The sequence below is a fragment of the Seriola lalandi genome, unplaced genomic scaffold, assembly GCF_002814215.2.
Source record: "Seriola lalandi dorsalis isolate HSWRI2012SDOR001 ecotype SW California unplaced genomic scaffold, Sedor1 jcf7180002054911, whole genome shotgun sequence".
NCBI classification, from domain to species: Eukaryota; Metazoa; Chordata; class Actinopteri; order Carangiformes; family Carangidae; genus Seriola; species Seriola lalandi.
Window position 1 is genome coordinate 1,305,381 of NW_019525463.1, and position 27,448 is coordinate 1,332,828.

Sequence of the window (27,448 nt, forward strand, 5' to 3'; positions counted from 1 at the left end):
GAAGTGTAAGCAGTTAACATTTAGGCTCCTATCATCCTCATTTACTGTTTACATACAGCACAGGTTATTGAGCCGTTTCCTTCACTATAGAAACTGACTATGCATTATTCACATTAAAGGAAGCTGACTTTCTGCAATGACAGCAGTCACAGATGAAACACATGAATCATAGAGGAAAAATTTCATTATGCCTCCAAAAATAAAATACATTTAATATCTTTTATTAAGTTCCTTCAAACTTCACAACATATATTATGAGTCTGGACAGACATGGATGTAAACTGCAAGTTGACTGGTTGGCAGAGGCATACAAACATAAGGTGTTAAATCTACTTTTTATACATTAATTACCATGTTCACTCTGTAAATGGCAACATGTAAAGGTGAGGCTCTGCCATTAGTGGAGAACTGTAAACTTCAAAATATTTTTGGAAAGGAAGAAAAGAAAAATATTTATCATATTTGTCAGATTCACACAATATTTTTTGGTGATTAATTCTTGGTGTAAACATAATGCTTGTCTGTTAACAAGAAAACTTAATGGGGTAGGTGTTGTAGTGTGTTTCAGCCACAGACATCCAGAATAAAGAAGCAACATGATGCTATAAATAGGACTGTATGACATTAACTATTGTTCAGGACAGTGTGACGAGAAGAAAGGCCAGTCCGTGGTGATAAATCTGTCCTCTGCTATGTCTCTTTCTGGTCACCTGCAGATGGTACCATGGAGCCCTGAGCCGCTTGGAGGCAGAAACTCTACTGACTCTGTGCAAAGAGAGCTCCTACCTGGTGAGGAACAGCCAGACCTGCCGTTGCGACTACTCGCTCTCACTCAGGTAGACGCTCCCAGTCACACTCTTGTTTCACTTGGAACAAATTCTGGGCCGCTTATCTCGACTTTCTCATCTGTGTACCAGTTGGTAGCATTTCAGTGCTGAATTTGAATCTATTTTTAACAGACTGTATCAAAAACCATCCTCCTCATACTGTCTTCATTTGAAATATCATTGCAATCTCTTAAAGGGGAATTCTAACCCAGTATACTGCGCTGTTGCCAAAATTATCTGATCCAGTTTTTGCCTTTTTGGGTATTGTTGCAGTCTCTGGGTGGTTAGAGAATATTTTCAGATTTGAGCCTTGAGGCAACTTTTAATTGTTCACCGTCTTCCCATTCTCTCTCTTCCCATCCACCCATGTTATCTGCGGGGTTCTTTCCCTCCCCATCCCCCATTTTCCTCTCTGCAACAGTGTTTAGCCTGCATGAATCAAATCAGCATGAAAGCAGCTGTTTTTAGAGAGATCATCCGCATGCTGGGTATAGTTCCTGACCTCACATATGTGTACTCCTTTGACACAGTGAGCAGGGGAGCACTGTAATTTGATCGGATTGAACTGAACGGAGCTGTGTAGCCAGACAAAATCAAATAATCATTCAATGTAGGAGTACAATGCATTTGGCTGGTTGTTAATGTCACAAAGAAGACAGTAGATCACTAACTGAAGATTTCACTAAAATCTCAGTGTATTCACTTTGAGTCCAGGGTCCACATTCATCAGAGTTCTGAGAATTACACCTTTTTGTACTAGGAGTGAAAAATAAGACACATTTATCAATCTGAGCATACATGTGGTTAAACACATAGCTAGTCAGATCTTTAATATCTCCTGTAGCATTTAGCAAGTAGCTACCAACCATATAAAGTTTGACGAAATTATATGGAATTGGCTGAAATGAAAATTATAAACTAGAGCAGGAATTAAAATCTGCTGCTGGAGGAGGGTTTTTATCAAAAAATTAACAAGTGCAGACATAAAAGATGCATGGGAAGAGAGTGCAAACAAAATCAAATTGCACTCGTGAGGACTGCAAAAAGAGCATTTTCACCACTTACATGCCTGTGTACACAACACCTTGTAAGTAGGCAACATCTGCAAGCTAATGAAACTGTTCTGAATTATCTTCATTTTCAGCTGTTTAATTAAGGAGAAAATTCAAAAAAAAAAAAAAAAAAGACGTTGAAAAAAGTCTGAGCAGCAAAAGTGACCTAACATCCAAAATTGAACTATTAGTAAAGTTAGTGTAAAATAAACAAACAAGTACAGCTTGAAGAGAAAGCTGGAGCACTTGATTGATGTAAATGTTGTGCTGTCTTGTTATGCTGCCCTTTCAGGTTTGAACACATCAGTTACACAATGGTTTGTAACATTAAGCAGTTTAAGAAACACATGCCAAGTTCTATAAAAGACCAGCTGTGATCAAAGACTCATAATGAGATGGGATAACACTAGCAACTCCCTCATTGCATCATAGTGATGAGCACAAATACTAATTACTGTTTAAATGCCAACTCCCCATGTATCACGTTCTTTTCAGTGTTTGTTTCTTTTTCATTATATATTTGAAACGCTCTAATGTAGCCCAGTTTTTCAAATAAGAAATTTGATTGGAGACTGGGGTTTTGGAGCCAAGCGTGGTTGTTACAGTAAGAAAGAGATTGCATACAAATTTGTGATCGTAACGAGAGACGGATGTCCCAACTTATGTTATTTCCTTGTCTATTTCCAGAATTGTGCGTGCGAATAGTGCACCGTAATTGTTTCAGAAATACAGTTAAACATGTTTCTTCCAGATGGGATCAGTTACTCACTGCAACGTTTATCTGCACGATACCAAGAATCTTTTGTGTTTTTGTGAACGCTTAGTCTGACATAGCTTTACAATCCCCACAGATGCACTTTGAGCTTCCAGCTTTGATTGAACCAAAGTCTCACCTCTCCTGTCCTTCTCTTTCTCAGGAGCTGCAAAGGCTTCATGCACATGAAGTTCACTCAGTCTGCAGACGGGCGTTATGTGCTCGGGGAGAACAGCCCCCCCTTCTCCACCATTCCCGAGGTCATCCACTACTACACTACACACAAGCTGCCAATCAGAGGCGCTGAGCACATGTCCCTGCTGTATCCTGTCATAGTGCAGACCCTCTGACACTGACAAACCACAAACTCTTCCTCCTGGTGCTACTGAATACAATATATACTCAATATTTCCCTCTTTCTGGCCCCTTTCCCTACATGCCTTTTCACTGCCATTCTACCTGCACTACTCACAAGAGATTGGACTGGTTGGTGCCATCTTTTCCTTTTCTTTTTATCATAACCCCAGTAACTACACTGGCAGCTTAACAACAGAGCTCAGTGCCTCATGAACCTATGCCTGTGAACTGGTATGATCACTGAAATTCCTGTATTTTAATACCACGGACTCCTGAAAATCAGCCATCATTGATATTAAGATCAATAGCTGAGTACTTTTAGGTAAAAGAGAAAAAAAAAAAAAAAAAAAAACTATAGTCTTGCGGTGTCTCAAGACAGTAGAATTTACAGAATATTGCATGGAGATTTGTCTCTGTTACAATAGTGCAGAGATAGGCTGTACTACCGGGTGACTTAAAGGATAATAGTGGTGTTTCCTTTTGGCTTAAGCTTGTGCCATTAATCCAGGTTGATTTTTCTCGGTCAAGGCTGCAGTTATTTTTATGTGAATTTTATGTTTTAAAGTTACACAAAGATCAAACAAAATAACAGACGTGGTGCCCGGACAGTTAAACTAGAAATAGATGGTAGAAAATGCAGTAAAAATGTACTATAACTACAAGCAACACTGTTATTATCCTTTAAATGTTAGTTACAATACCAACCAAACACTACATATTTAACCCTGGCTGTCTGTTGGCTCTGGGTTTCACTGTGTGCTTCAGAGGCCTGTGAATGTTATATGATGCTGTAACTGCGAGCCCTGCAGTGTTCTCCTCAGTTCGTCATGTTAATGTGTGGAAAAACAGAAAGTGACAGACATGACTTCTTAACTTCACACAATAACAGGCTCCTGCAATACTAGTTTAGAGAATAATAACTACAGTATTATATTGAAAGCTTGTGGCTTTGTGATCATGATTATTAAAGAAGCTTTGGTAGGTTATTTACTGTGCTGTTTTATAAGGTTTTAAATATCTGTTTAAAATAAAGGTGTTGCCTGTTTTTAAATGGTCTTTGCCTTGTTGATTTATGTTCCATGTTGATTTATCAATTTTATATTTATTAGTTTTGATTTTCACTGCACGTAGTGGGCTTCAACATAAATGTCACACAACACCTTTACAACCTGGTGCAAGATTGATGAGTTTAGGTTCTTTAAAACTGCTGGCCTGTTAGAGAAATCTAAATTATGTCATGTTTATTCTTTACTGTTAGAGGTGAGGTAAGTAAAGGTAAGAACGAGAGAGGTGCTGATCTTGCATGTTTGCTGTGATTTGGGACTAGGGATTGCAAGCTTGAACATGTATGCATCATCCAGCCCTCTAGTACAGATGAAAATGTTATGTAACTAGAATGGCACTCAGTAGAGCGCATACCTCTCCCACACATCTGTCAGATCCAGATTAACTGGATCGGCACTAAATTTATCTCAACACCACTAACGTGCCTGATTTTTCACATCCCATTCAAATGCCCTATCTTCCAACCCTTTCACTGGAACCACACAACTTTAGTGTAAAAGAGTTCAGACTTTACCACCTTTGTAAGAGATAAGAAATAATAACTAGTCAAGATAGTAGCTGAAAATTTAACACTGAATCCCCCACAGCCACAGAAAGATATTGTGCTCTTAAATGGCTGCCGTTAAATTTGTGCTCTTGTTTAACATTTCCTCCTGTTGTAATTTGTGATTGATGAAAACTCCCCTTGGTTTTAAAATGTTTTTATTTTATTGTATTACACATTTATAGATCACCTAATTTCTTTCCTGATTGAAAAAATATATTTGAGTCCACTAGATTTTTTGGGTTAAGGCAGTTGTGATGGCAATTTCGGAAGTTTTTTATTGTCTAAATGTTGCTATTATTTTTATTATTACATAGGACCAAACTTTATAAGTTAAATAAAGGTTGAAGAATGAAAGAACATTTCAACCAACATCCCTCAATTAAAATCTCAAGATAATTGTCACTGTCATCTGAATCCATCTGAGAGGAGAGAGTTCACTCTGCCACTTTTTCTTGACACATGATTTCTGGAGCAAAAATACCAACACATAAAAGAAGACGGAAGTGTGGATGTTTGGTATCGGTTGCCCAAGAGGTTTCATTTCTTTTATGGTTGAATGACTGACTGAGAACTACCTTACTGCAGGACACGGGAAGGTGGAGTTGGCCATCCTGACTCGCTCTGCGTAGAGACGATCTTTGGTATACTGTGCCCCTTATACGTCACCTGACACCCTAGCAACCGGCAGGTGTCCCCACGACAACTGCAGGTGCAGGACAGGTAAACATTGTAGAATGAAACGAAAAAAGTATCGTTATAAGTTAAAGTCCAGCAAATATCTGTGGTGTTTGTGTATTGATCGGGTTATGGATTATTAATGTAACCAGCTAGAGATTAAATCCGTTGTGTGGTTGGTTTCTGTTGTTGCTGGAGGATGTGACCTACATTAAAAAAGAATTAGAATAAACCAAAGTTTTTGATCGATAAAAATCACACTGTACTGTACCAATAGAGTGTAGTAGGCTACATGGGAAGATTTTAGACAGTTTAGTAGATAAAGCCTGATTGTTTTCACAATAAACATATACAACAGTCCCAACCACAAACATATTTACATATTCACAGTGACATAATTCAGAAAAAGTGCATTTCTAATAGATGACTTAAACAATTGAAGACACAGAAACATAATCTGTTTTAAATTATACCATATGTCTGATGTGGATTTTCCACCAAAAAATATTTCAAGATTATTTAAAAAATTACTTTTACTAATTCTCCCTCATTAAAAAAAAATCCAGAATCTGTTATTATGTAAATACATACTGTAAGTTGACACAAGATGTCCATTCTCTGTGTATGTACACCAGAAGATTCAAGTTAAAGGCTTTCTGGATGGAGAGACACTTAAATCGATAATCAAAATGTATTTTCTGTCATTCAATTAATCAATTAATCAACTACTTGTTTCCTGTCTAGCTTGAATGGCAGCCATTATGTTCTTTCCAGTTACATTATAACCCACAATGTCCACAAATATAAAGTAAGCCAGCTGCTTTACATGTTTGTCAATTTCTCACTGGATGTGTGAAACAAAACATTTTCTTCAGTCTGCAATGTGCTCTGTTTTCCCCAACAGTGCCAACTGTTTCCATGGCAACTCAGACGCATCAGCTTGCCCAACCCAAACCCAACCGACTCAGATATCCAGACCGGTAGGCCTGATGGACCCCCTCCTCCTCCTCCTCTCTATCTCTGTCTCTCCATTGTCCTCTTTTTCTCTGATTAGGTCTCTTCTATTTTCCAGTCGCTCTGTTTACTGGCTGGATGAGCTGCCACCTGAGAAGACCGGATCCACCACTAAAATTGGTACATCTCTCACTTTTTTCCTTCACTTACAACCTGACCTGAGCTGTTTTCTTTTTTGTGACACTTTGCATCCTTGTTTTTCTTCACAGAGTTAACCCCTCGCTGGTCAGAGCTGTGTAAAACTAAAAAGCTCTACACTCAAGTCACGTAAATATAATAAGTTCTACTATTATTACTGCCGAATAATGCTGATGGCTAATTACTAATGCATGTGTGTTTTCTTTTTTGGGTACCTTTTACACTTTTTACCTTGTCCTCTTTCTATAAAAAAATGATCGATCATACATGTGATTCACTCTTTATCCTGTGTTTCTAAATTCAGTATATTATTCATTCCCACAGCACTAATTCCACCAGTACAGGAAGAGTCATGTCAGGTGTACCACATTGCCTTTTTCCTCAGTGTTAAGATACCGTGAACAATTCCTCCAGAATTTTCACATTTAATTTGTTTGTGGCAGCCACAAACCGAACACCAGCTTTTACATGCAATTATGCAATAATTTTTTTAATGTCAGACGCTGAATTTCAGACATTTGCGGTTCTATCTCAGACAGTCTAATATGTTGTATTTTATGGATATATCAGAATCACTAAACCAAACCAAAGTTTTAGTATTGAATTTGATAAAATAGTCATCTCATTAAAGGGACCCTGTGGAGTTTTTGACCTCTAGTAAAGCCTTTATAAATGGGATCCCAAGCTGGCAAACATGCATGTAAACGGAGCAGCGTTTAAAATATTTCTCAAAAAGCAGCTTCACAGATGTTTTATGAGGAAGGAAATACATTTCAACAAGTTTTTTTGACCTCAAAGATTTACACAGTGTGTTTTGGTGAGTAACAATGCATGTAAATAGAAACAGTTTTACTCCACAAGGTACCTATACAATCTTATTAAATAATCATCTCCTTCTTCCTGTGTTTTGTATCCTCATCTTGTGTCTTTTGCTCTTATCTGCCTTCCTGCCTCCTTCCCTCCTGTTTACTCTTTGTTCATGCTCTCATCACCCCACTTCCTCTCCTCTTCCTTTCTTTCTCCTCCTCTACCTCCTGCTCTACCTGTTACTCTCTCCTTCCACAGACTTTCTCCCATATGGGAGGTGAGTGAATGGGCTCTGAGGGCTGTTCCTTCCAAGCGGCTGCATAGCCTTGCTCAACCTCGGGTTCCTGCAGTTGGCTGGCAGCCGGACCGCCAACTGTTGGCCCCTGTGCGTAACATACACACACACACTCACACATTTCCTGAGAAAAAGCTGTGTATGCGTTAGATCACAAGCTGGCATGAGGCCACAGTGGCACATATTTAAAAAGTATGCAAACTAAATTTAATGTCCTTAAAGATTATCTGTGAGCCTGTCTTAGTTGGTTTTTATTGCTGCAATAGTTGTTTGTTTTTTTGTCGCTTTGCTCTCTGCGGTTTCAGTTTTTTTATTTTTACTGATCGCACAAGTGATAACAACTGTGTTGTAATCTTCAAGCTTGGTATCAGGTATTGTTGGTTTTGCACATGTCCCTTTAGCAATAAGCACATCTCACAAGTTTTAGATCCAACTTTCAGATATGTCTGAATGAAAACAAGATGTAAAACCTTAACTTTAAGGCAACTTAATCTTTTTATTTTTGAAATAACGCATGGAATATATGAGTAACAACCTAGTTTCACTTTACTAAAATATGATAAACGCTGACAACAAGGTTTTATCAGTGGTATAACTTTCTTGAAACTGCCCTGAATACTTACACTTCTGACAATTCAGCAAGACTGCTGCCAAAGTGGTGGGTCATCAGACAGATATTGTTATTCCTGCTGACGTGGCTAAAAATATTTCAATGTCATCCTCACTCTTGTTCAGTTGCTATTGGAAGTGCTTGGCGTGTTATGCTCTATGCAGCTGGATGAAGGCCGAGTGGAATTAATCAAAATTTCATTTGTCTGATTGATTCCTAAGAGCTCATGTCTGATATTGTGCCCTTTTTTTTGTATTTAATACAATCCTCACCCTGACCTAAAATGTGACTGCAGTTGAGCAGAGCGACACAGACGGCAGTCGCCACCTCACGGATTTGCCAGCTCGCCCAGCCAAAGAGAAGGCAGGTTCTGGAGGGCTCAGGCCACAAATCAAAACCTGTATCCATGACCCACTTGCCCTGCAAAGCATCAGCACACATAGAGCTGCTTTCCAGTAAGTTAGTCTGTCAATAGTGCAACGTGTCTGACCTTTTTTTTTTATGTTTAACATTTTGGGAAACACTTATTTTCATCATCAGCTCATGTTTGTATGTTAAATATGAAGCTACTACCAGGGGATGGTTAGCTTAGCTTAGCACTAAGGCTGGAAACAGTTGGAAGCAGCTAGTGTGGCTCTCTGTGAAGTAAGAAAACCTGCCTACCGGTTCCTCTAAAGCTCACTAATCAGGACGTTATATCTTGTTCTTTTAATCCACACAAAAACTGAGGGCTGGCTGTTTCCCTCTCTTTCCAGCCACTGTGCTAAGCTAGGCTAAAAGTCTCCTGGCTATGGCTTTACACAAAAAATGGCATTGATCTTCTCATCTACCTCTTCCCAAAATGTGGATCTATTTTTTAAAAATTATATTTATTTTATTATGGCATCACCACGGGTTTATTTTGCTGTTTGACCTCAGTTTGATTACTTTTTCCTTTTAGCCCCTAAGCACGACCACCCCAAGTTCGAAGGAGAGCGCTCAGTGTGCTGGCCCGTCTCCAGAGCAGCGAGAAGCCATGTAGCCAGCCACAGACTTCTTGAGCTGTCCACTCCTAAAGAGAGGAAGGCTCTGTTCGAAGGATACAACCCATACGTCGTCAGTCGGGCTGCACGCTCTGCCAGTCCCTCGCCTCGGATACAGCAACTCTGTGTGCCTCTGCCTCGCAAGTGTAGCTCAAAGTAGGAACGATGACGCCATGTGTCTGGTCCACAGAGAGGTGTTGATTGTTCTCCTTTTCCTCATCCAAGAGTGTAACTGTGATAAAGTTTTTTTCCATGCAAAATGACAAAGGCCTGTTATTTGCTGTTATGTGAATACTGTGTATGATCTTATTTACTTGTGACCCAACTACAATTTATCTTCTGCCCAATTATGATGAAGATCAACCCTTTCAAGTCTTTGGTTTACTTTGGAAACACCAACTTGTCAGGAAAGGTTTAGAATAAAGCTGGTTAGAGTGGAAGTGGTTTTGAGACATCGATCAAAAACCGCCTGAACACATTACTCACACATGTGTTAAGTGTATAATGCATTTTTAATAGCTACCATTGTGCTCATGTGCCCCATTAGTAATAATGAACAAGATGACTTGCCTGATTGTAGCAACGTCACAGTTGGATACATGAAATAAAACAAACAACCAGGGAGATATTTTTGATAGCAGATGAAATTGCATTGAGACACCCTGCAGCACACATCCTGTAGCCACATCCTTCACTTTTTAAATTGTTTTTCTTAGTCATTGTTAACATCAGGCAGGCAGAAGTGAATCAGCGCCACAGTGAAATGTTGAAATATGAATGATCATTTTTAAATGAAACAAGGGGGAAAAGACACTGGAGTCCATGTGTGTTTTTCTTTAATATGGTCCTTAAATCCAGCTTAGACCATGGCCCATCATTTGACATTTTGTCCCTCTAACTGTGTGCAGTGCTGAAAGTGGAGAAAGTCAAGCCTTCTGCCCTTTTTTTTTTATAGATGTCTTTATTGTGTAAATGTCAATGAAAGTGAAATCATATCCTCATTCCAACGATTCTAGAGGGAATCTTTCCCCTGACCCTCCAGGGGACCTCGAACCCCAGTAAGGAAACCTCACAGAGACCGGACAGGGGCATTGAGAGACAGGGGGGCGGAACAGATGTGTTTACTAAAGCGGAGAGGTTTGCTGCTCTTGTGTGCTCGCTGTCTGAAGACTCGGTGAGACGCACGTTGTTACAAGCTCGCACCGGTAAGTGGACGAAATATTTTGCCTCAAACATTTTCCACCCATGTGTTTTTTTATTGAGTAAGCCACATCTTTGAACTGCATCCGCTGAAACTCTTGCGCAATTGTCTGCACTGGTAATAAAGCGTTAAATACACCGGTAGTTTAATGTGAAAAGCAACGATTAATTTAAAGAAATAGACTTGAGGCAGTTCCTAGCTACTTGAAAGATGTGTGTTCTTAAAATGTGTATCTATGGTCTTTTCTCCTATAGACAAGAAGAATATAAACATTCATCCGCAAACACTAAACATGATGGTTCTGTTAGAGATTTATTTTTTTATTGTGTGGGGAATTAACAGCAACTCAACTAATCCCAAACTTTTTTTTTTCTTTGGTGCAATTAGTCTATTAATCGATTAGTTGATTGACAGAAAATTAATTGGCAACATCGATTGATCATCAGTTAATAGTTTGTTTCATTTTTATTACTACTATATGTTTTAAAGCAAATTTCTAAACTTGTGGACAATAAAGATTATTATTATTATTATTATTATTATTGTTGTTGTTGTTGTTGTTGGTGGTGGTGTTTGTTTGTTTGTTTGTTTGTTTACTTGTTTATCGGCTCCAGCCTATACAATGTAATATTTATATCTTTATAAATATCTCGTTTTGAACTACTGGACAGAAAACAAGATGTTAAGACTTCACCATCGGCTCTGTGTCCTTGCGGAAACGGGCTGACCAATAAAAAGTGTACAGGATATGACACCTTATTATGTACACCTTTACAGTGTAATGCAATTGAATACTAAATCAGTGGTGGAAAGTAACTCAAGTACATCAGCTGAAGTTCTATTACTTATTGATATTGAGGTACTCGTGTATTTCCATTTTATGCTACTTTATACTTCTGTTTCATGTGATGTTACTCTGATAATCACCATTTCATTGACACTTCATATGATCATTACAATCATTGAAATGAATATTACACCAACCAGCTGCCGCATTAAAGTGATGCATCAGTAGTAATAATACAAGAATATGATACAACTTACTTACAGATCCCCCTCTTGATTATGGAGTTTCAAGTGTTTCAACTTTCAAGTGCAAGAAATTGCATATTTGTGACGCTTGAACTGTTCAGGTTTGTTGACACTGTGTAAAACAGGTATTCAAAGATTCAAATTTGTAGTAATTTTCACTGGTGGTTTTGTGTGTGTGTGTGTGTGTGTATGTGTGTGTGTGTGTGGTTTTGTGATTTGATTTAAAGTTGTACAGGGTGACGGAATATAAGAAATGTCATTCAGTATATTTCCATTCGCAGCACTGCTTTAGCATTCATTAGCACTATATAAACATTTAATGAATGGTTTATAATGTAAGTTATTTGTGCGCAGATATGAGGATATTTTTAACATCTCATGTGAAGACATGTTTTATATTAAGTGTGTTTTACTATATTGTCATTCATCTGTTTATACACCTGCCTCCATGGGTGCCCACATGAGAAGTTATAGTTGCTGACAAATAACACACTTACATCTGCCTACAACTACATTATAGTGTGTTATAAAGCTGTCACTAAACCGACAGCAGTTCAATCAACACCTCTCACTCAGGGTTACCACAATCTGAACATTATAATCTTCATAAAGACAGGATTTATTGCAGAGCTTTCACTTTAGATTTTGCAGGTACACCTAATAAGACATCCGCCCCCCAAATTTCACATTTTGGCTTTAAATAGATGGAAAACCTGGCACTGCTCCTTCATGTCAGTAGCACCAACATGATCTTACAGGTAGGTGAGCTTTATCCTCACACCGCTGAAGTTCCAAGGTCTGAGCCTGATTTTGATAAAAGAACCAGTGACCATCATCCTGTTCCCTCACTCAAACCCACAACACCCAATTTAGAAAGTGACAGTGTCTGAGTTTGGACAAACTGCTACATTTCATATTGGTTGAGTGTTTGCTGTGTTGCAAGCGGAAAAGCTGTGAGCACACACCCATGGGGCTCAAAGCGATGAAAATGTTGTATTGAAACTGGTTTCACGAGCCTGGAACGTATTGTGATGAAATCTAACCACTCAACTGAGTCATTCTTGAGCACCCTCAGCTCATGCTCTTTAAATCTGTTTAACGTTTGAAAGGATGAATGGTCTCCTGTTTTTCAGTGTGCAGAGTCCTCGTTGTGGAGCTGCTGGTAGTGTGATGGGAGGAAATTAAGTAAGTGAGAAACACTGCAGTGCCAGGAGAGACCAGTTTGGTGTTCATGGAGCGGGGCCGGTCTGTTGTGTGGACCTGCATGCTGGGGGCTGGACTCACCCTGGGTGAGTCATTTTCAGAGTCCTCTCGCTCTTAATCCGGCCAGAGTCAGACCCAGTCTGGAGAAGTGCTAAAATTTGTGTGATAGCTGTGGTTGGTTGATATAAATCACTGGAAGAGGAACATGATTAAATACTGAAATTACATAATGTCACCAACCATCGCCATTATCAGTCTGTGCAACTGTTTGCAAGTAAACTAGCATGTCCATATTTTTGTAATGAAGAATCATGTCAGCCACTGTAACATTAATGTGTTTTAATAGTTTTTGTATAACAGTGGAGCTCTGTGGCACTGACAAATAATCTAAATTAGGTTTTGGGATACACAGACAGTACCTGCAGTTTAGCATTATGGGGCCTTTTAACCACTTTCAGCAGACTGTTTTTGGTTTTCAAGCTCACAACTTTACTGTTTTCATTTACTGTTATTACCACCCTGTAGACTAGTTATTTTCAGTGATAAAGCTCTAAAAATACACAGTACATTGCTGTTCAGCACCAATACATAAATATAGCATAGCATTTGGCAGCTAAAGACCTTGATATATTCCCTCAGGAGTTGGTGGGGACAACAAACAACAACAAAACAGGGCTAAAATGAGAGTGAATATTGCACTTACATCAATCAGTTAGCCAGAAACATGACATCCAAAATCTTGTGTAAATGTATGTAGCAACTATTTGCGAACTAGTTTGATATATCAACCCAAAAGTTGATGCCGTGTTAATGTTGTGTTTATAACTTCACTGTTCCTGATTGGCCAAAATCTAAGTTATTGCAGGTCAAAGCTCTTAATAATGATACTGTAAATGATGAAACTTACAAAATATACAAACAATGATTAATTACACAAGAGGTCAGTTGTAATAACAAAGTCAGTCAAATATCATCCAACTCGGACCTGCAGAGCCTTTCAGTGTCCTTCAGCTAATCCTTCAGCCAACTCAAAGCTGTCCAGCACCAAATTATAGATGGGCAAAGTTAACAAGTAGCCAGTGAACATATGGAGCATTTAGCACATAAAGAGCCAGATATTCTTTTCCATGTGTAATGTGAAGACCAAACAGGCAACTGTTTGATAGCACATATCAAAAGGTCAGATATTGTTTGTCAAAAGTGAGTGTGTTATGTTCTACTTATTATGGCGTTCTCTCCTCATGGTTCCCAAAAATCTATAAAGCCAATTCAACTTTGTGATGCTCAGTTAGATAGATAGATAGATAGATAGATAGATAGATAGATAGATAGATAGATAGATAGATAGATAGATAGATAGATAGATAGATAGATAGATAGATAGATAGATACTTTACTTATCCCTTTGGGGAAAATTCATGTAAGTTAGTAGTTAGCACTTTATTACTCAAACTTTAACAGCAAAAATCACACAATATTTCCCAAAGAGCCTTAAAATTTTCCTGGAACAGAACAACGTTGCATAGCTGAAAAAGGTGGCAACATATTAATTAAGAAGTAGTTATTCAAACTACAGTATGTCAGACCCAGTATGATCATGTTGAGTGACCAGGGAGAAGTTGAGCCGACAGAGCGATGCCAGATCAGGGGAAATATCTTGTACAGTCTTGTCTGAGCTTCTGTTTAAACCTCACTCCAAGTAGCAATTACAGCCCATAGCCCATAAAAATATGAATATTTAACAAGATAAATCACATGCAGCTGGTGTGGTTAAATTGGTTTCAGATAATTCTTCTAAAGTTTTAATAAGCGCTGCAAGCAAGGTGCTACTTCTGACTATTGGCTTGTAGAACAAATTCACTCATTTTCATCCTACTAATTGCTTCTCTTTTTTTCATTAAATTCATTTCCTGCCAGATAAAATCCTGTTCTACACAAATCTTGCATCCATGATGTATTTCCAAACCATGCCAAATTTCTTTAGCCTGGAGATCGCTATAACTAACCAAAAACTCCAGACTTATTGAGCAGCATCTGCCTCTTCATGCCGTTAACTCCGGCCTCTCTCCATCTTCAGTCCTGCCTCCAGCTTCGTCCAGTACGACCTCCAAGTCCTCCCACCGACCCCCGCAGCTAATTGGCTGTGTGTTCCAGAATCGAGCCAATGCCACTTGCCGCTGGGAGGCCGCAGACATGCCGACGACGAACTACACTCTGCAAATTCAGAAGATGTCCGGGTGAGACAAATTTGCCTCAGCTTCAGTTCATCCAAATTTTGTGGAGCACTTCATATATTACATTGCATTACTCTGCAATATACTGTATATTTATTGTAGTAGTTTTGGAGTGATTCGGATGGGTTCTTTCATAATATGGGACTAAGAGTCTAGAGCTGGACAAAACAGCTGGACACAGATGTTTTATCAAATCTTCCTTAAAGAAGAGTAAAACGTACATTTGTTGGGGGCTATTTTCCACCACGGATTAATTTGGGCTGCTAGTGAGTATTTACAGAAGCAGGACAGAGTATGACTGACAGAAAATTAAGCTCAGTGCTGATATTTTTTCAGTATAAAGGAACTTGCATTTAGCAGTAAAAGAGCCATATATTTACTTCAAGAGCTAGAAGGGAGGCAGAGGGAAACACAAACACAACTCCAAAAGAAGGATAGCGTAGCTCCATAATTGCTGGATGTGTAAATAAGCAACAGTTTGAAGAAAGAAGAAAGTTTGCCATATCAACTTAAAAGGTTGATGATATGACAGTGTTGCATTCTCAACTTGTTTCCACTGCTCCAAGTGGCCAAAAATCAGTTATTGCAGATCTAATTTGTTTGAAATTCAAGCTACCAAGCATTTTGGAAGAGTTAGTGTGAAAGGTGCCAAATCTTTTATTATCAGTAGTGAGATATAGTTACCAGAGAGAGGATGACAAATTGTTTTAATTTTGTCTTTTTATGGCAAAAAAAACAACAACTTCTATTTCACTTGTCTGCAGCCTGTCTGAAAAATCTAATCTAGTTATTGTGCATACTTAAGACGGTCTATAGAGCTGAAATAAGCATTTTCCACTGTGTGGTTAGTAAACAGGAAACACACTGATGTTGTCTTAGATGTACTTTTGATATTTGTTACGGTTTGTTCGGTTTGTTTTACACTTGTAAAGCAGAGCCTCTTCACACATTTACTCTGAGTTAGACATGGATGTACTGTACCCTAAAAACCAAACTACCTCGCTCCTTGGATGGTTCCCTTCAAAGTCTTGCCTGATAAAATGTCAAGACTGACCTGAGAAAATGCAGCTGGTTTAACCACCTTTCATTACAACACGCTGCATCCATTTTGCACTCTGCAGTGTATTTATCAGGGTTAATGATAGATTCAAAATGACCAGTCAAATGGATCCAAGTCCCAGTTCAGCAATAGCAAACTGTTGTATTTTTCCATGTAATCATGCCTTGCAAGCATGTTCGTCCCAGCGTTAATGTTTGACAATGATTCTTCTTTTGCCAAATGCAAATTCTAATCATTTGTAATCGCTTTCGAATCTCCCCGTGTGCGTGTGAGGCTTTGATGGCGAGTGTGATACTCAGAAATAATAGTTATACAGTTGCCACCTCATGATCTGTTTGTTGGTGACATGCGTGATATGCGTGTTTATGGGCAAGGTTTTGTTAGTGACAGCACATGCAAATGTCCACGGGAACATCTGAAACATACACAGGAATAACCATTTGCATAACAAAGCATGCATCTATTTGGGTTTGTGGTTTTGTATCTGTTTGTGTGCTTGTTGCCTGTCATGCCCAGAGGTAAGAGAAGGAGTAGGACTCAGACAGATATTGTTTTCATATTGGTGTGCGTGTGTGTATTTATGGGTGTGTCTTTCTCTGTGTACATGTATGTGGGAATGTGTAGACCTGAGCCCTTCACGACAAACAGCTCTCTGAGGACGTACAAATGCACCACCTCTGGCACCAACTGCACAGCCAATATCAGCGTATCATCCGTGAGGTTTATCTATTGCATCACCGTCACAGCGCACGGTCGTAGCCTCAACGTATCGTCAGATCCTCGGTGTCAGCCCGGTAGAATTGAAGGTGAGGTTGGTGCACTTCTCGTACCCTCCTCTTCAGTCTCTTACCTCTTTCTCACTCCTCTCTCCCTGTCTCTCTCAGTGATGTTGCCTCCAGTGACGTTGAACAGCGTGAGTCCAGTCGACAGGAAGCCTGAGTGTCTGAACGTTACCTGGAGCCGCACATTGGCTGTTTTCCCCGTGGCAGACTTTGAAATAAAAGGCGGAAAACTGAATTCCCAAATCGAGGTCACAGCAGTGGGGCAGGTCTGCCGCTCCCAAATACGCACAAAAACTACAGATAATTGCATGAAGGAACACATTCATTCATAAAGGAAAGGTGCAAGACGTAGCATTTTAAGATATTAAAGCATCCTACAGCAGTGGTGCTTTTTGCCAAGTGAAGATAAAATTTTCCATGTTCAGTTCCCACGACATCTCTTCCCTCATTGGCCCTTTTCACGTATTGTTAGAGGGATCAAACATTTCCCAGCAAATGTAAGGAAGCTGCCAGACTTCCTGTAATAATATCTTGATATTAAAATGTTCCACATTCCTTCACAAGTTAATTCTCACCTTCCTTCTTCCTATTTCTCTGCCCCGTGCTGCTCGATGTCCAGGTGAACGATGTGAATGTGACAGACTACAGCTTCCTGGTTTGTCTCTCCAGACCCGACACTTCATACAACGTCCGGCTCCGTCACCGCTACCAAGGCCCAGCGAGTCCCTGGAGCCCGTGGAGCAACGCACTCCAGGGACGAACAGCAGAGGACGGTGAGAGGACACACAGTTGACAAACACGTGTAATGTGTTTGTTCTCAATCTCAGTCACTTTAGTCCTAATTAATAATGAAACCAGCGCTGATTCATAGCAGCGATGATAGTGATGACCTGGATTCAAGCCCCCTTGGTTAGAATTATGCTTTTTCAAAGAAAGATAATTCTAGTGGGTTCAAAACAGACAAGAAAAGACATGTGAATATTGTACTCAAAATTTGTACCCACACAAACAATCGTGCATGTTTGCCTATATGTGCAGATGGGCGAAGCATATTCCATCAGTTAGAAAGCAAGCTGCGGTGTCTTTGAACAAGACACAGAATCTTTGTTGTTGACCTTTCTCTGGAGGAGAAATGAGAGCAGAAATGCAGCAGAACCAAACAACTCTGTAATTCTGGAGCCCCGTCCACAGAGAGCAGCTTGTGTCCCCAGCAAGAAACCCAGAGGGACACAGTGATTAGACTTCTATCAGCCCTTAGCACACATGTAGACCATATGGGCGAACTCCCATCATCACTCCAGGATCGTTGCAAGAGTTAATAGTTAAGAGTTCACAGGCCCCATCCCAGACCACTGTGTTACTCTCTTTTGAAGACAGTTGTCATAAAATGGCAGCGTGGTGTTTCTGGTGTGTTTGCCTCCTGTGTTGTGTTTGTCACTCGTCAACAATTAGTGACGCTGTTTAATTGTAAGTACCACTGCTGTAGAGGACATACAGTATGTGGTAAAAAGTGCGTAGGCCACGTCACGTTCTGCTCTGTCATGTTGAGATGTTGTTGTCCTCTCTCTTCTGTCTGCCAGCTCCATCTGCAGCGCCAGCTTTCTGGAGGCAAGTGAATGAAACAGGCAAGAATGGCTCGAGGCTCATCTCACTTCTTTGGAAGGTGTGTGTGTTGAATTGTGTTTCAATTTGAGCCACGAGCTTGAACATAATATTTTCTGTCTATCAATTTCATAGTTTTGCAGTTTAATAACTTTGGGATTTGATTTGTTTTTTAATCACGATCTACTATGAACGGTCCCTAATTTGTTTTTATGTCTCCCTGAAATTACTCATTTATTGCGTAACAGTCTGTTTGGAGTTGAGAGTGAAGCTGAGAGAGCTGGAGAAAGAGAGAACTAAATGTGACACAATCTGTTTATCTAACAGAATAGTCTGATTAAAACCTCCATCATCTTACAGAAGCTCACTTCTACTTTTTGTTTTCTCTTTTCTCTCATGGTTCTGTGATTACGTCATTCAGCCCTTGCCTCACTCACTGGCCAATGGCAAAGTTCTCTTCTATAATGTGACTTGTCAGACGGACAGCGCTCAAATTCTGAACGATCATAGGAGCTGCAGAGATTTGAACCAGGCAAGTTTGTCCTGTACCCTGCTCCTCCCTGCTGAGCGCTGCTCCTGCACTCTGACGGCCTCCAACTCTGTCGGGACCTCGCCAGAAGCCCAGATACGGTTCCTTGGAGCGACTGAGACAGGTAAGGCCTCACTCATCCTCCTCATGGCCCATGACATCAAGGTGCAGTCACCTGAGACTCTTGTCCAGTCTTATAAATCCAACCTCTGAAGTTACTCAATATGTTTTCACCACAAATGGGCAACAAATTGAGGAAAAAGCGAACGTGAAATGTCTTAGTAAGATGTTGTTCACCTTTGCTAGTTTCACACCAACACAGTTGTCATTTTTCCATCCAGTACCCACGCTGTTTAGATAGCAAATACATCTGAGCTCCCATCTGAGCACCCATGGGCGTGTTGGTCTTAAAATGTAATTTAGTTTATTGCATGTTACGCCCAACACGCTCCCATGAGTAATTAAGAAACTAAGTAAAGCAATTTTCAACCATGTGCAAGGCGCAGCGACCGTTTTTTCGGCTGTCAGCAATAGCAAAAGTGGATATGGACACGCCCCTAAATGCACTTAGGGCTGTTAAAATAGAGCCTTTTATGTCTTTTGTAACTTTTCTAAACTGACAATCTGGCGATCAAGCCTGCTGTATGCAGTCTTTGGCCAGGTGTGCAGAGGCGGCTTCCAGTCCTACCAGTCTGCTGTCATCATGCAGCTGAACAGCCGAGCCGGTTGTAGCTTCAAAGAGGGTGTGCCAAACAAGCACAGACAAATGACAACTACACCGCGTTCCAAATTATTATGCAAATTCGATTTAAGTGTCATAAACATTAAATGTTTTGTTTTTCAATTAAACTCGTGGATGGTATTGTGTCTCAGGGCTCTTTGGATCATTGAAATCGATCTCAGACACCTGTGATAATTAGTTTGCCAGGTGAGCCCAATCAAAGGAAAACTACTTAAGAAGGACGTTCCACATTATTAAGCAGGCCACAGGTTTCAAGCAATATGGGAAAGAAAAAGGATCTCTGCTGCCGAAAAACGTCAAATAGTACAATACCTTGGACAAGGTATGAAAACATTACATATATTGCGAAAACTTAAGCGTGATCATCGTACTGTAAAGAGGTTTTGTGGCTGATTCAGAGCACAGACGGGATCGTGCAGATAAAGGCATAATGAGGAAGGTTTCTGCCAGAATAATTCATCGGATTAGGAGAGCAGCTGCTAAACTGCCATTACAAAGCAGCAAACAGGTATTTGAAGCTGCTGGTGCCTCTGGAGTCCCGCGAACCTCAAGGTGTAGGATCCTCCAGAGATTTGCAGCTGTGCATAAACCTGCTATTCGGCCACCCCTAAACAATGCCCACAAGCAGAAACGGTTGCAATTTCCACTAAACATACAATCTATGCGTCAGATGATTCGCTCTATGTTGAAGAAACACATGGATCAGAATATTAAACTTCTCAGATCAGCCATTTGTTTTTACTGTTCACTAACTTGTTTTTGTGTTCAGAACCGCCCGCCCCGACCCAAATCACTGCAAGTCCACTGGATGACAACAACTTAGATGTCAGCTGGATGGCTCCAGTTGATCGATCGGTGAGCGGCTTTGTCGTGGAGTGGTTTGCTGTCAGAGAGAAAAGCAGCAGCATCCTACACTGGGAAAGGTTGAATAGCTCCTGTACAACGCTCGTCATCACAGGTAATACAATACATACTTTTGTTGCCCTTTGCCATTAATCAAGTACAGTTAATTAACTTCTGAAAATAGTCACCAATAAGTGCTTTTTATCTTTGTGTTGTTTAGAGGGAGTAAAGCCGATGGAGCGTTATGCTGTTTCTGTCAGAGCGCTGTATGGTGAGCGAGTGGCAGGGAAGAATGGGACACTTCATATTTATACACGACAAGGAGGTACGTAATCTGTTTGTCTCTTGCCAAGCTCCAAAAGTAGCCAAAAGCTTGTTATAGATCAGCTGGGAGTGTGGTTTTTGTGCGAAGCGTGTGCATTGTTCTATATTTTTCATTTTGTCAACAAACTGATCAAGTCTTGAAACTTTCTGCCTTCCCTGATCACAGCCCTCAGCCCCGAGCCAAAATTGTTCCTGCCGAAAATAAACTACAGTGCCCACGTCCATGTTAATGAAGGAACAACAATGGAGGTCTATGGCTCAGTTTTAGCTATACAGGCTATTGTTATATATATATATATATACTGTATATTTGTGAGGAGATGTATAACCTAACAAGATGGAACTTAACAAGTTATTAAGAAGAACTCAACTTAAACTTAGTCAAATATCAGAAAGTTGAAATAACAGGTCAGCCTGGCGCACAGATAAGTTTATCATCAGCATCAGTAACACACTGGTTTATATTTAACCTGTGTGTCAGTGATGGTGCGATTTAATCAGGCTGTGCTTCACTTGTGTAGAGATGCAAGTGATCGGTTTCAGCAGTAGAGATGTGTGCATGGCACGCAGAAGATACAGAATAAACCAAGAACCACGCGCAGGTCGACATGGAAACAACAGCAAAACACATTTCAGAGTTGGTTTGACACTGAATACTGAGGGGAACAAAGAGCGTTCTTTCTCTCAGCTTTTGGAGGAGATGATAATGGAAGTCACTTCTAAATGGAGAAATCAATTGGAGCATGTTTGTCAGTCGTGCACTGATAATGGGCTGCCAAGTGACGTAACTGTGACTAACTTCTGTTTGTCTCATTGTAACAAACAATAAGAAAACAGAAACAAACTTCTGTGCTGATGTGCCAGTAAAGTTGTGACAGTGATCCAGAGTTATCCATTAGATTAGATTAGACTGGATTGAAGTGTGTTTTTTTGTTTGGTTTTTTTTTGGGGATCTTCAAAGTTGGTTAAAATGTCATGTGGAGCTGTTGTCAGAGCAACACGTACTTTGAGCCCAAACCTGCAAAAGTGCAGGTTTATTAACAGTTATCCCAAATGTGAACTAATTTCCTGATACAAATGTGTGGATGTTATTATGATTTAAAGATGAGAGCATGCAGTTGTGGTTTTTGAGACATCATTAGGAACAGTTGGTGTAATTCTCACAATTTAATTACCGACACTTTAATTACCCACCTACTTGCATAATACGCTGTGCTGTAAATCTTTTATGCATTTAAAGCAACCTTTTAAGAGATTTGGTTTCATTTTCATCACAGGCTCATGATCATCACTTTGAAGCCTCTTACATGTCCATCAGGGAGAACGTCCCCATTGGTGCATCAACATCCGTCGTAGTCTGACAACGTTCACTGGTGATAGAAAAGTGTGGAAAGTGTAGAACAACTAACAATACGAGGGACACATATCCAGTGAGACTTGTGTCCACGAATCTATTGTCCCAGTGTATGCTGCAATCACATGATCAGCACTCATCCAATCATATGGATTCTGATCATGGTTTCCACTCTCTACTAATTTACACCTTTATTTAAAGTGTGAGCGCCAGATACCATCATCCAGGATTAACAAACCATTCCTCAAACTAGACTTCAGAGGATTATTTTAGCCTGGTAACAGCACGTCAGCCTGAACAGAGCCCAGGATGGCTTGTTTTGTAAGAAAACAATAATAATAATAATAATAATAATAATAATAATAATAATAATAATAATAATAATAATGTTTAACTGTAAAAGAGAAATTCAATTCTCTGTCTTCATTTATTTAGACAAGACAGGAGCTGCTCAGCGTGTTGAAGCAAACTTAATCAGATCAGTTGGTGTTAAATATAGATCTACATCGAGCCTTGTTATCATGGCTCACCATCATCATTATCATCATCATCACCGCTCTTGCTCTTATCTCTCTGTCTGTGCAGCGCCCTCAGCTGGTCCTACTGTGACGGTGCAGGAGATCTCTGGCGGGAGAATGGAGCTCAGCTGGAGTCCTTTGCCTGTGGAGCAGCTTCATGGCTTCCTCCGCAACTACACACTCCACTACACCGCCGCAAACCAAAAAGCCAAGAGTGAGTGATGTGCATACACGCACACAAGCCATTATGCTTTAAAGGATGCATTGTACTGCAACAGGCCACCTGAAGTGCCTTGTATGATAAGTGTAGGGTTCGATTTCACTGATTATGTGAATAAGTCTGCAGTCTGCTTCCTGTCCTTCTGCAGACGGCTTTAAAGATATTCTGCATTCCAAGTACACGTGTAAGCACACTGCACAATTGTGATTGTTTTTTGTTTTTTTCCTTTGTTTGTTGTTATCTTTTTATCCATTTCTTTATTACATTTAGTCAATCTACTACTAATGTACCTTTTTTTTGTTTATTCAGGCGATTTTGTGCCTGGTCATGTGCACCGTTACTCCCTGGGGAACCTGGCGCCTGGTAACTACAACATCTTCATGCAGGCCAACACTGACGCTGGAGCCGGAGCAGCTGGGCCCATCTATAAAGTGCACATAGGTGAAGAAGGGACATACACGTTCACACACTCACAGAAGCACCGTACCTTAATACCCTAACAAAAAACCATTATATATTCTTATATCTTTAACTTTGTGTGTGTGTGTGTGTGTGTGTGTGTGTGTGTGTGTGTGTGTGTGTGTGTGTGTGTGTGTGTGTGAAGGTTCTGAGGAAATCTCCATAGTGATTCATGCCGTCCTCCCTCTCATGCTGACGTTATTAGCGCTGGTACTGATAGCCTGCCTGGCACAGAATGAGATGTAAGATCTTTGTGCTGCACCAGAGACACCGTCCACACTAAACAACACAAACATATACCTGTTGTCCTTGATAGGGAGATTCTTATCATAGATGGTTAAGGCATCTATGAAGAAAGTGTTTAATGTTAATGTTTATTGAAGCTTGGCCAAGGAGAACAGAAGTATCATCAATGCATGTTGCTGTGCATGTTGCCACCTCAGTTCTACCTGAGAGGTCCCCTGTGTTTAGTCTTTCTTCAGTTTCTTCACATTCCCAGAAAACAACTCACACCCATGTTTGGTCATCATATCTCAGGCTTACAGAAGATGTGTGGGCATTCTGTTGGCTCCTTACACATAACAATCAATTATGATTTACGCATACCAATATTGCTGGTTACATAAAAGACAGTCGTTTGTTACTGACCATCCAACTTCTTCTGTTATCAGCTTTGCCGCCTGAGCGTCTCCTCCCGTAAGTTTGTCTGTAAAAATAACTTTTGCAGGGTGAAAAAGAAGCTGTGTCAGTCCATTCCTGATCCCTCTAACAGCAGTCTGGCCTACTGGACCCCAATAACTGCCTTGGAGGTAACCTGAGTCCTTTCCCATCTGCCCATCTGTACCCTGAGTCCTTACATCTGCCTTTAGCTTAAAGGAGTCTGGTCTTACACACATACACAATAAAAACATTTTTAAAAAAGTACTTTAAAAAATATTAATCATAAACTTTCCATTTCACATTTCCCACATGTCTTATCCACAGGTGTGCCAGTTTTCAGGCTTGTATGTAAAAGCACTAAAGTTTTACAGGGCAACTAGTAAGCATTGTACCTAGGTCTCCTTTGTGCTAAACTTATCAAAAACTTCTCCAAAGTAAAATATGCACTAAATGCACTAAAATGTGATTTTCAATATTTCAAGAAATAATGTTTTGTTTATGAAGAAACTGAAGAAATTAACAATTTAAAAACATCTTCAAACCAGATTGAATGATTTGACTTTTGTTTTTGCTTCCTCAGAGCATGGAGCAGCATCCAGTACTAGAAAAGCCTGACATTAAATACCCTGAAGTTATTTTGCTTGGTGAAAGTGAGCTGCAGATCTCTGACCTGGATCAGGCCTTTGACCTCCAAACATATTCCTGTCATGAGTACTCTCCACTCCCACTTTCAGAGCCTCAGACGCCTCAGAGTAGCAGAATATCAGAGAACAGGAACCCAATCAGATCCAAGACAACCTCCGGAACCGACCTCTCCTCCTGCCCATACTCCAGCATCGTCTTCTCACAGACTCACAAAAATCCTCCATCACCGGTCCTGTTACCTACTTGTCAACAGTTCAACGACCGGCAGCACCGCATTGTCGGCATCAGTGATGTCGAGCTGCAGCTAGGTGGAGACGCTGAGGCGTTTGAAGGCAGGAGGGCAGGAGCACCACAAGAGGGCAGGAGCACCACAAAACTGGATTCACCTCTTTCTCCAGCAGATGAACTGAAAACCTTTCCTCTTTGTCTGAAAAAGCATCAAAGCCTCATTTCCCTCCATGACTTCAGCAGCATCTCTCCATCCTCTGTCTTACTTTCTCGCACTGCTGAGCCCCCTTCACCCAAACACCTTTTTCTTCAAAGCAACTTAAACTCGCTGCTCCAGCCCGACACCGTCACTCACCCCAATGCTCCATCTGACGATTTTACGTCTTTTAATCCTCATATTTTCGTGGATTTCTCCTACTGTCCTGTGGGGTGTGACCCTCACAGTTAGTTAGTTAGTTAGTTAGTTAGTTAGTTAGTTAGTTAGTTAGTTAGTTAGTTAGTTAGTTAGTTAATTACTTAGTTAGTTTAGTTTCAACTTTCAATAAATATACTCACCTCCTTTGACTCATGGAAAATTCCATAATTTTTTTGGACAATTTTGAATCACAGTGGATTGTTTATCAGAAACAGCTTTTGCATTTTATTTTTAAATTATTTTAGATGAATCTGATTTATAGATTTTTTTTTTTGATGGTCTGCATAAACAGAAAAAGTTAACGTCGCTGAAATCCATGTAATTTAGCAGAAACTTTGAATTAATAATTCATATTTTAGATGTTGTTTGTTTAATTGGTTCAAACAAACAAACAAAAAAAAACATTAAAAACAAAACAAATGACACATTATCTTATCTTCGGACAAACCCAGGTGAGTTGTTATGCTAAGCTAATGAGCAGCTGGTTGTAGCCACATGAGGGTGGTATTAACCGTCTGATTCTCAGCAAGAAAGTCAATTACAGTCATTATATTTTTATATGTCTTTGATTGATTATGAAAGTTTCATTGTGTGTTTTTGACATTGCACTTCATATACTGTATGTCTGAGCCCTAACTTGGAATCCAAGGACTGTAAATACCACGGAACACAGGCTGCAACATTTTCTTTTGCACACACTGTATACACAGATGTTTGTGATGCCTGTTTTATTTTTTTCTTTCAGGGCAACTTTATTTTTGAATGTGCTATTGTACAGTTAAAAGCAATCTAAGACATACATGAAAGCTTTAGATTTGAGATGTCTGGGATTGTAATGTGTGTGTGTGTGAATTTTTACCAGTTTAAATTAGATTGCATGGCAGTTAACAGCATTTCTTGTCCTTGTTTATACTTAATATCCATTATTTACTTTTTGGTCAGTGGCAGCTGCTTCTCCTCACTGATGCAGTTTATTATGAATCTTGCCCTTGACACGTTACATCATTTTTCCATTATGTATTTGCAGTTTGGACAGGGACTTTCTGGCCTCTTTAGAGTTCTGTCAGTTGGCTCATGTACCTTTTTGAAAACTCACATACCTCAGATTCAGACTTCTCTTATAGCTAAAATGCTGCTAACTGGAATTCAGTCTTACAAACCTTTGTAGCAGTTCTTTTTAACTATGATCACATCAAAGCTGAAGCGCTAATCAGTTGTCACTTTATTTGTCTGAGCATTAATATATGCACTTGAATGCACAAGAAACCATTTTAACATTAAAAGTACATATGCTGGGTGATGATTTCATGTCTGGACTCATTTCACTTATATAACTTGTGTGTTTGAAGTTATGTTTTCAGCCAAGCAGGTTACTTTGATATCTTCTGTACTGAGCAGTGTACTCTGTGTTTTTGTAAAGGTTTTTCACAAAAGACATTTTGACTTGTCATAACAGAAAAAGCACAGGCATTATTAATTACACAACAAAGTCTCAGTTCTATTCAAGTGTCTCTCTGAGCCATGCATGATGACAGTTTGCATGTACAACAGCAGATGCCTGAAAATGAGGCAGCTGCATGGAATTCAGCCATTGTTCATTTTATTATTTACACCAGTGTTTTTCCCACTGTGACATGCTGAAATGTGTGTAAAAGATCTATGAAAGCTTATTTATGCCATAAAAATAAAAAGTGATAAAATGTTAGAAACTATAAAACGTTATATACTCATGTTAAGTCAAAATTGTTGGATATTGAGTCAAAACTGTTTTGGTGAAGGCTCTTTTGGCACAACCCATCTCTATAATAAATATACAGTATGTACTGACTTTTAATATTAGAAGTCTCACACTGTGGTGCAGAAAATTAACATTAAAATTAAAATTAAGAGTTTAATTCCCACTGAAAAAGGATCACAGTGTGGATTATGCCTTTCATAGACAGATAGCCATCACTTATATTATTTCTGTTCATATTATGGAAGCTACTGTCCGACAAGAAAAGACATAAAACACAGATAAAGTTAAGAATGATAAAGTCAACGTTATGACATATCAAGTGACTTATGACTTTTTATGACTTTTTAAGTGAGATGTTAAATCAGAATCATGAGATTATATCCATTTTTCTTTTACATTTTAGATCAAATTTATGAGTGTGGGAGTCACATGTCTGACTTTATATCTTATCATTTTGACTTACAGTGAATATTTGCACTTTTATCATACCTATCTG

The 27,448-nt window shown here is 39.6% G+C and overlaps 3 protein-coding genes across 3 annotated transcripts in view; all 3 read left to right on the forward strand.

The window, feature by feature from the left end:
• Positions 1-4,041, forward strand: part of shda (Src homology 2 domain containing transforming protein D, a) — a 7,236-nt gene extending 3,195 nt beyond the window's left edge. Inside the window, exons 5-6 of the mRNA XM_087169740.1 lie at positions 700-836; positions 2,797-4,041. Coding sequence (XP_087025866.1) covers positions 700-836; positions 2,797-2,983 — 324 coding nt within the window. The 3' untranslated portion in view covers positions 2,984-4,041. The remainder of the gene's footprint in view (positions 1-699; positions 837-2,796) is intronic.
• Positions 4,042-5,244: 1,203 nt separating this feature from the next.
• On the forward strand, positions 5,245-9,430 carry spmap2 (sperm microtubule associated protein 2). Its single transcript, XM_023430810.2, has 7 exons — positions 5,245-5,322; positions 6,182-6,257; positions 6,350-6,411; positions 6,501-6,558; positions 7,495-7,621; positions 8,437-8,596; positions 9,082-9,430. The coding sequence occupies exons 2-7, from the start codon at positions 6,196-6,198 to the stop codon at positions 9,321-9,323; spliced, it is 711 nt and encodes a 236-aa protein (XP_023286578.1). The 5' UTR covers positions 5,245-5,322; positions 6,182-6,195; the 3' UTR covers positions 9,324-9,430.
• Positions 9,431-12,593: 3,163 nt separating this feature from the next.
• Positions 12,594-26,517, forward strand: LOC111673116 (interleukin-6 receptor subunit beta). Its single transcript, XM_087169739.1, has 14 exons — positions 12,594-12,685; positions 14,677-14,836; positions 16,518-16,699; positions 16,778-16,942; positions 17,284-17,448; positions 18,256-18,338; positions 18,699-18,930; positions 20,318-20,506; positions 20,612-20,716; positions 22,655-22,801; positions 23,117-23,248; positions 23,412-23,508; positions 23,994-24,075; positions 24,507-26,517. The coding sequence occupies exons 1-14, from the start codon at positions 12,628-12,630 to the stop codon at positions 25,245-25,247; spliced, it is 2,538 nt and encodes an 845-aa protein (XP_087025865.1). The 5' UTR covers positions 12,594-12,627; the 3' UTR covers positions 25,248-26,517.
• Positions 26,518-27,448: the final 931 nt, after the last annotated feature.

Bases quoted from the DNA above. Each gene is read 5' to 3' on its own strand.
- LOC111673116 (XM_087169739.1), top strand. From the start codon at position 12,628: ATGGAGCGGGGCCGGTCTGTTGTGTGGACCTGCATGCTGGGGGCTGGA. The intron at 14,837-16,517 runs GTGAGACAAATT...GGGAATGTGTAG, and splicing joins CAAATTCAGAAGATGTCCGG to ACCTGAGCCCTTCACGACAA. The intron at 20,717-22,654 runs GTACGTAATCTG...CTGTCTGTGCAG, and splicing joins TATTTATACACGACAAGGAG to CGCCCTCAGCTGGTCCTACT.
- spmap2 (XM_023430810.2), top strand. From the start codon at position 6,196: ATGGCAACTCAGACGCATCAGCTTGCCCAACCCAAACCCAACCGACTC. The intron at 6,412-6,500 runs GTACATCTCTCA...TTTTCTTCACAG, and splicing joins CGGATCCACCACTAAAATTG to AGTTAACCCCTCGCTGGTCA. The intron at 8,597-9,081 runs GTAAGTTAGTCT...TTTTCCTTTTAG, and splicing joins ACACATAGAGCTGCTTTCCA to CCCCTAAGCACGACCACCCC.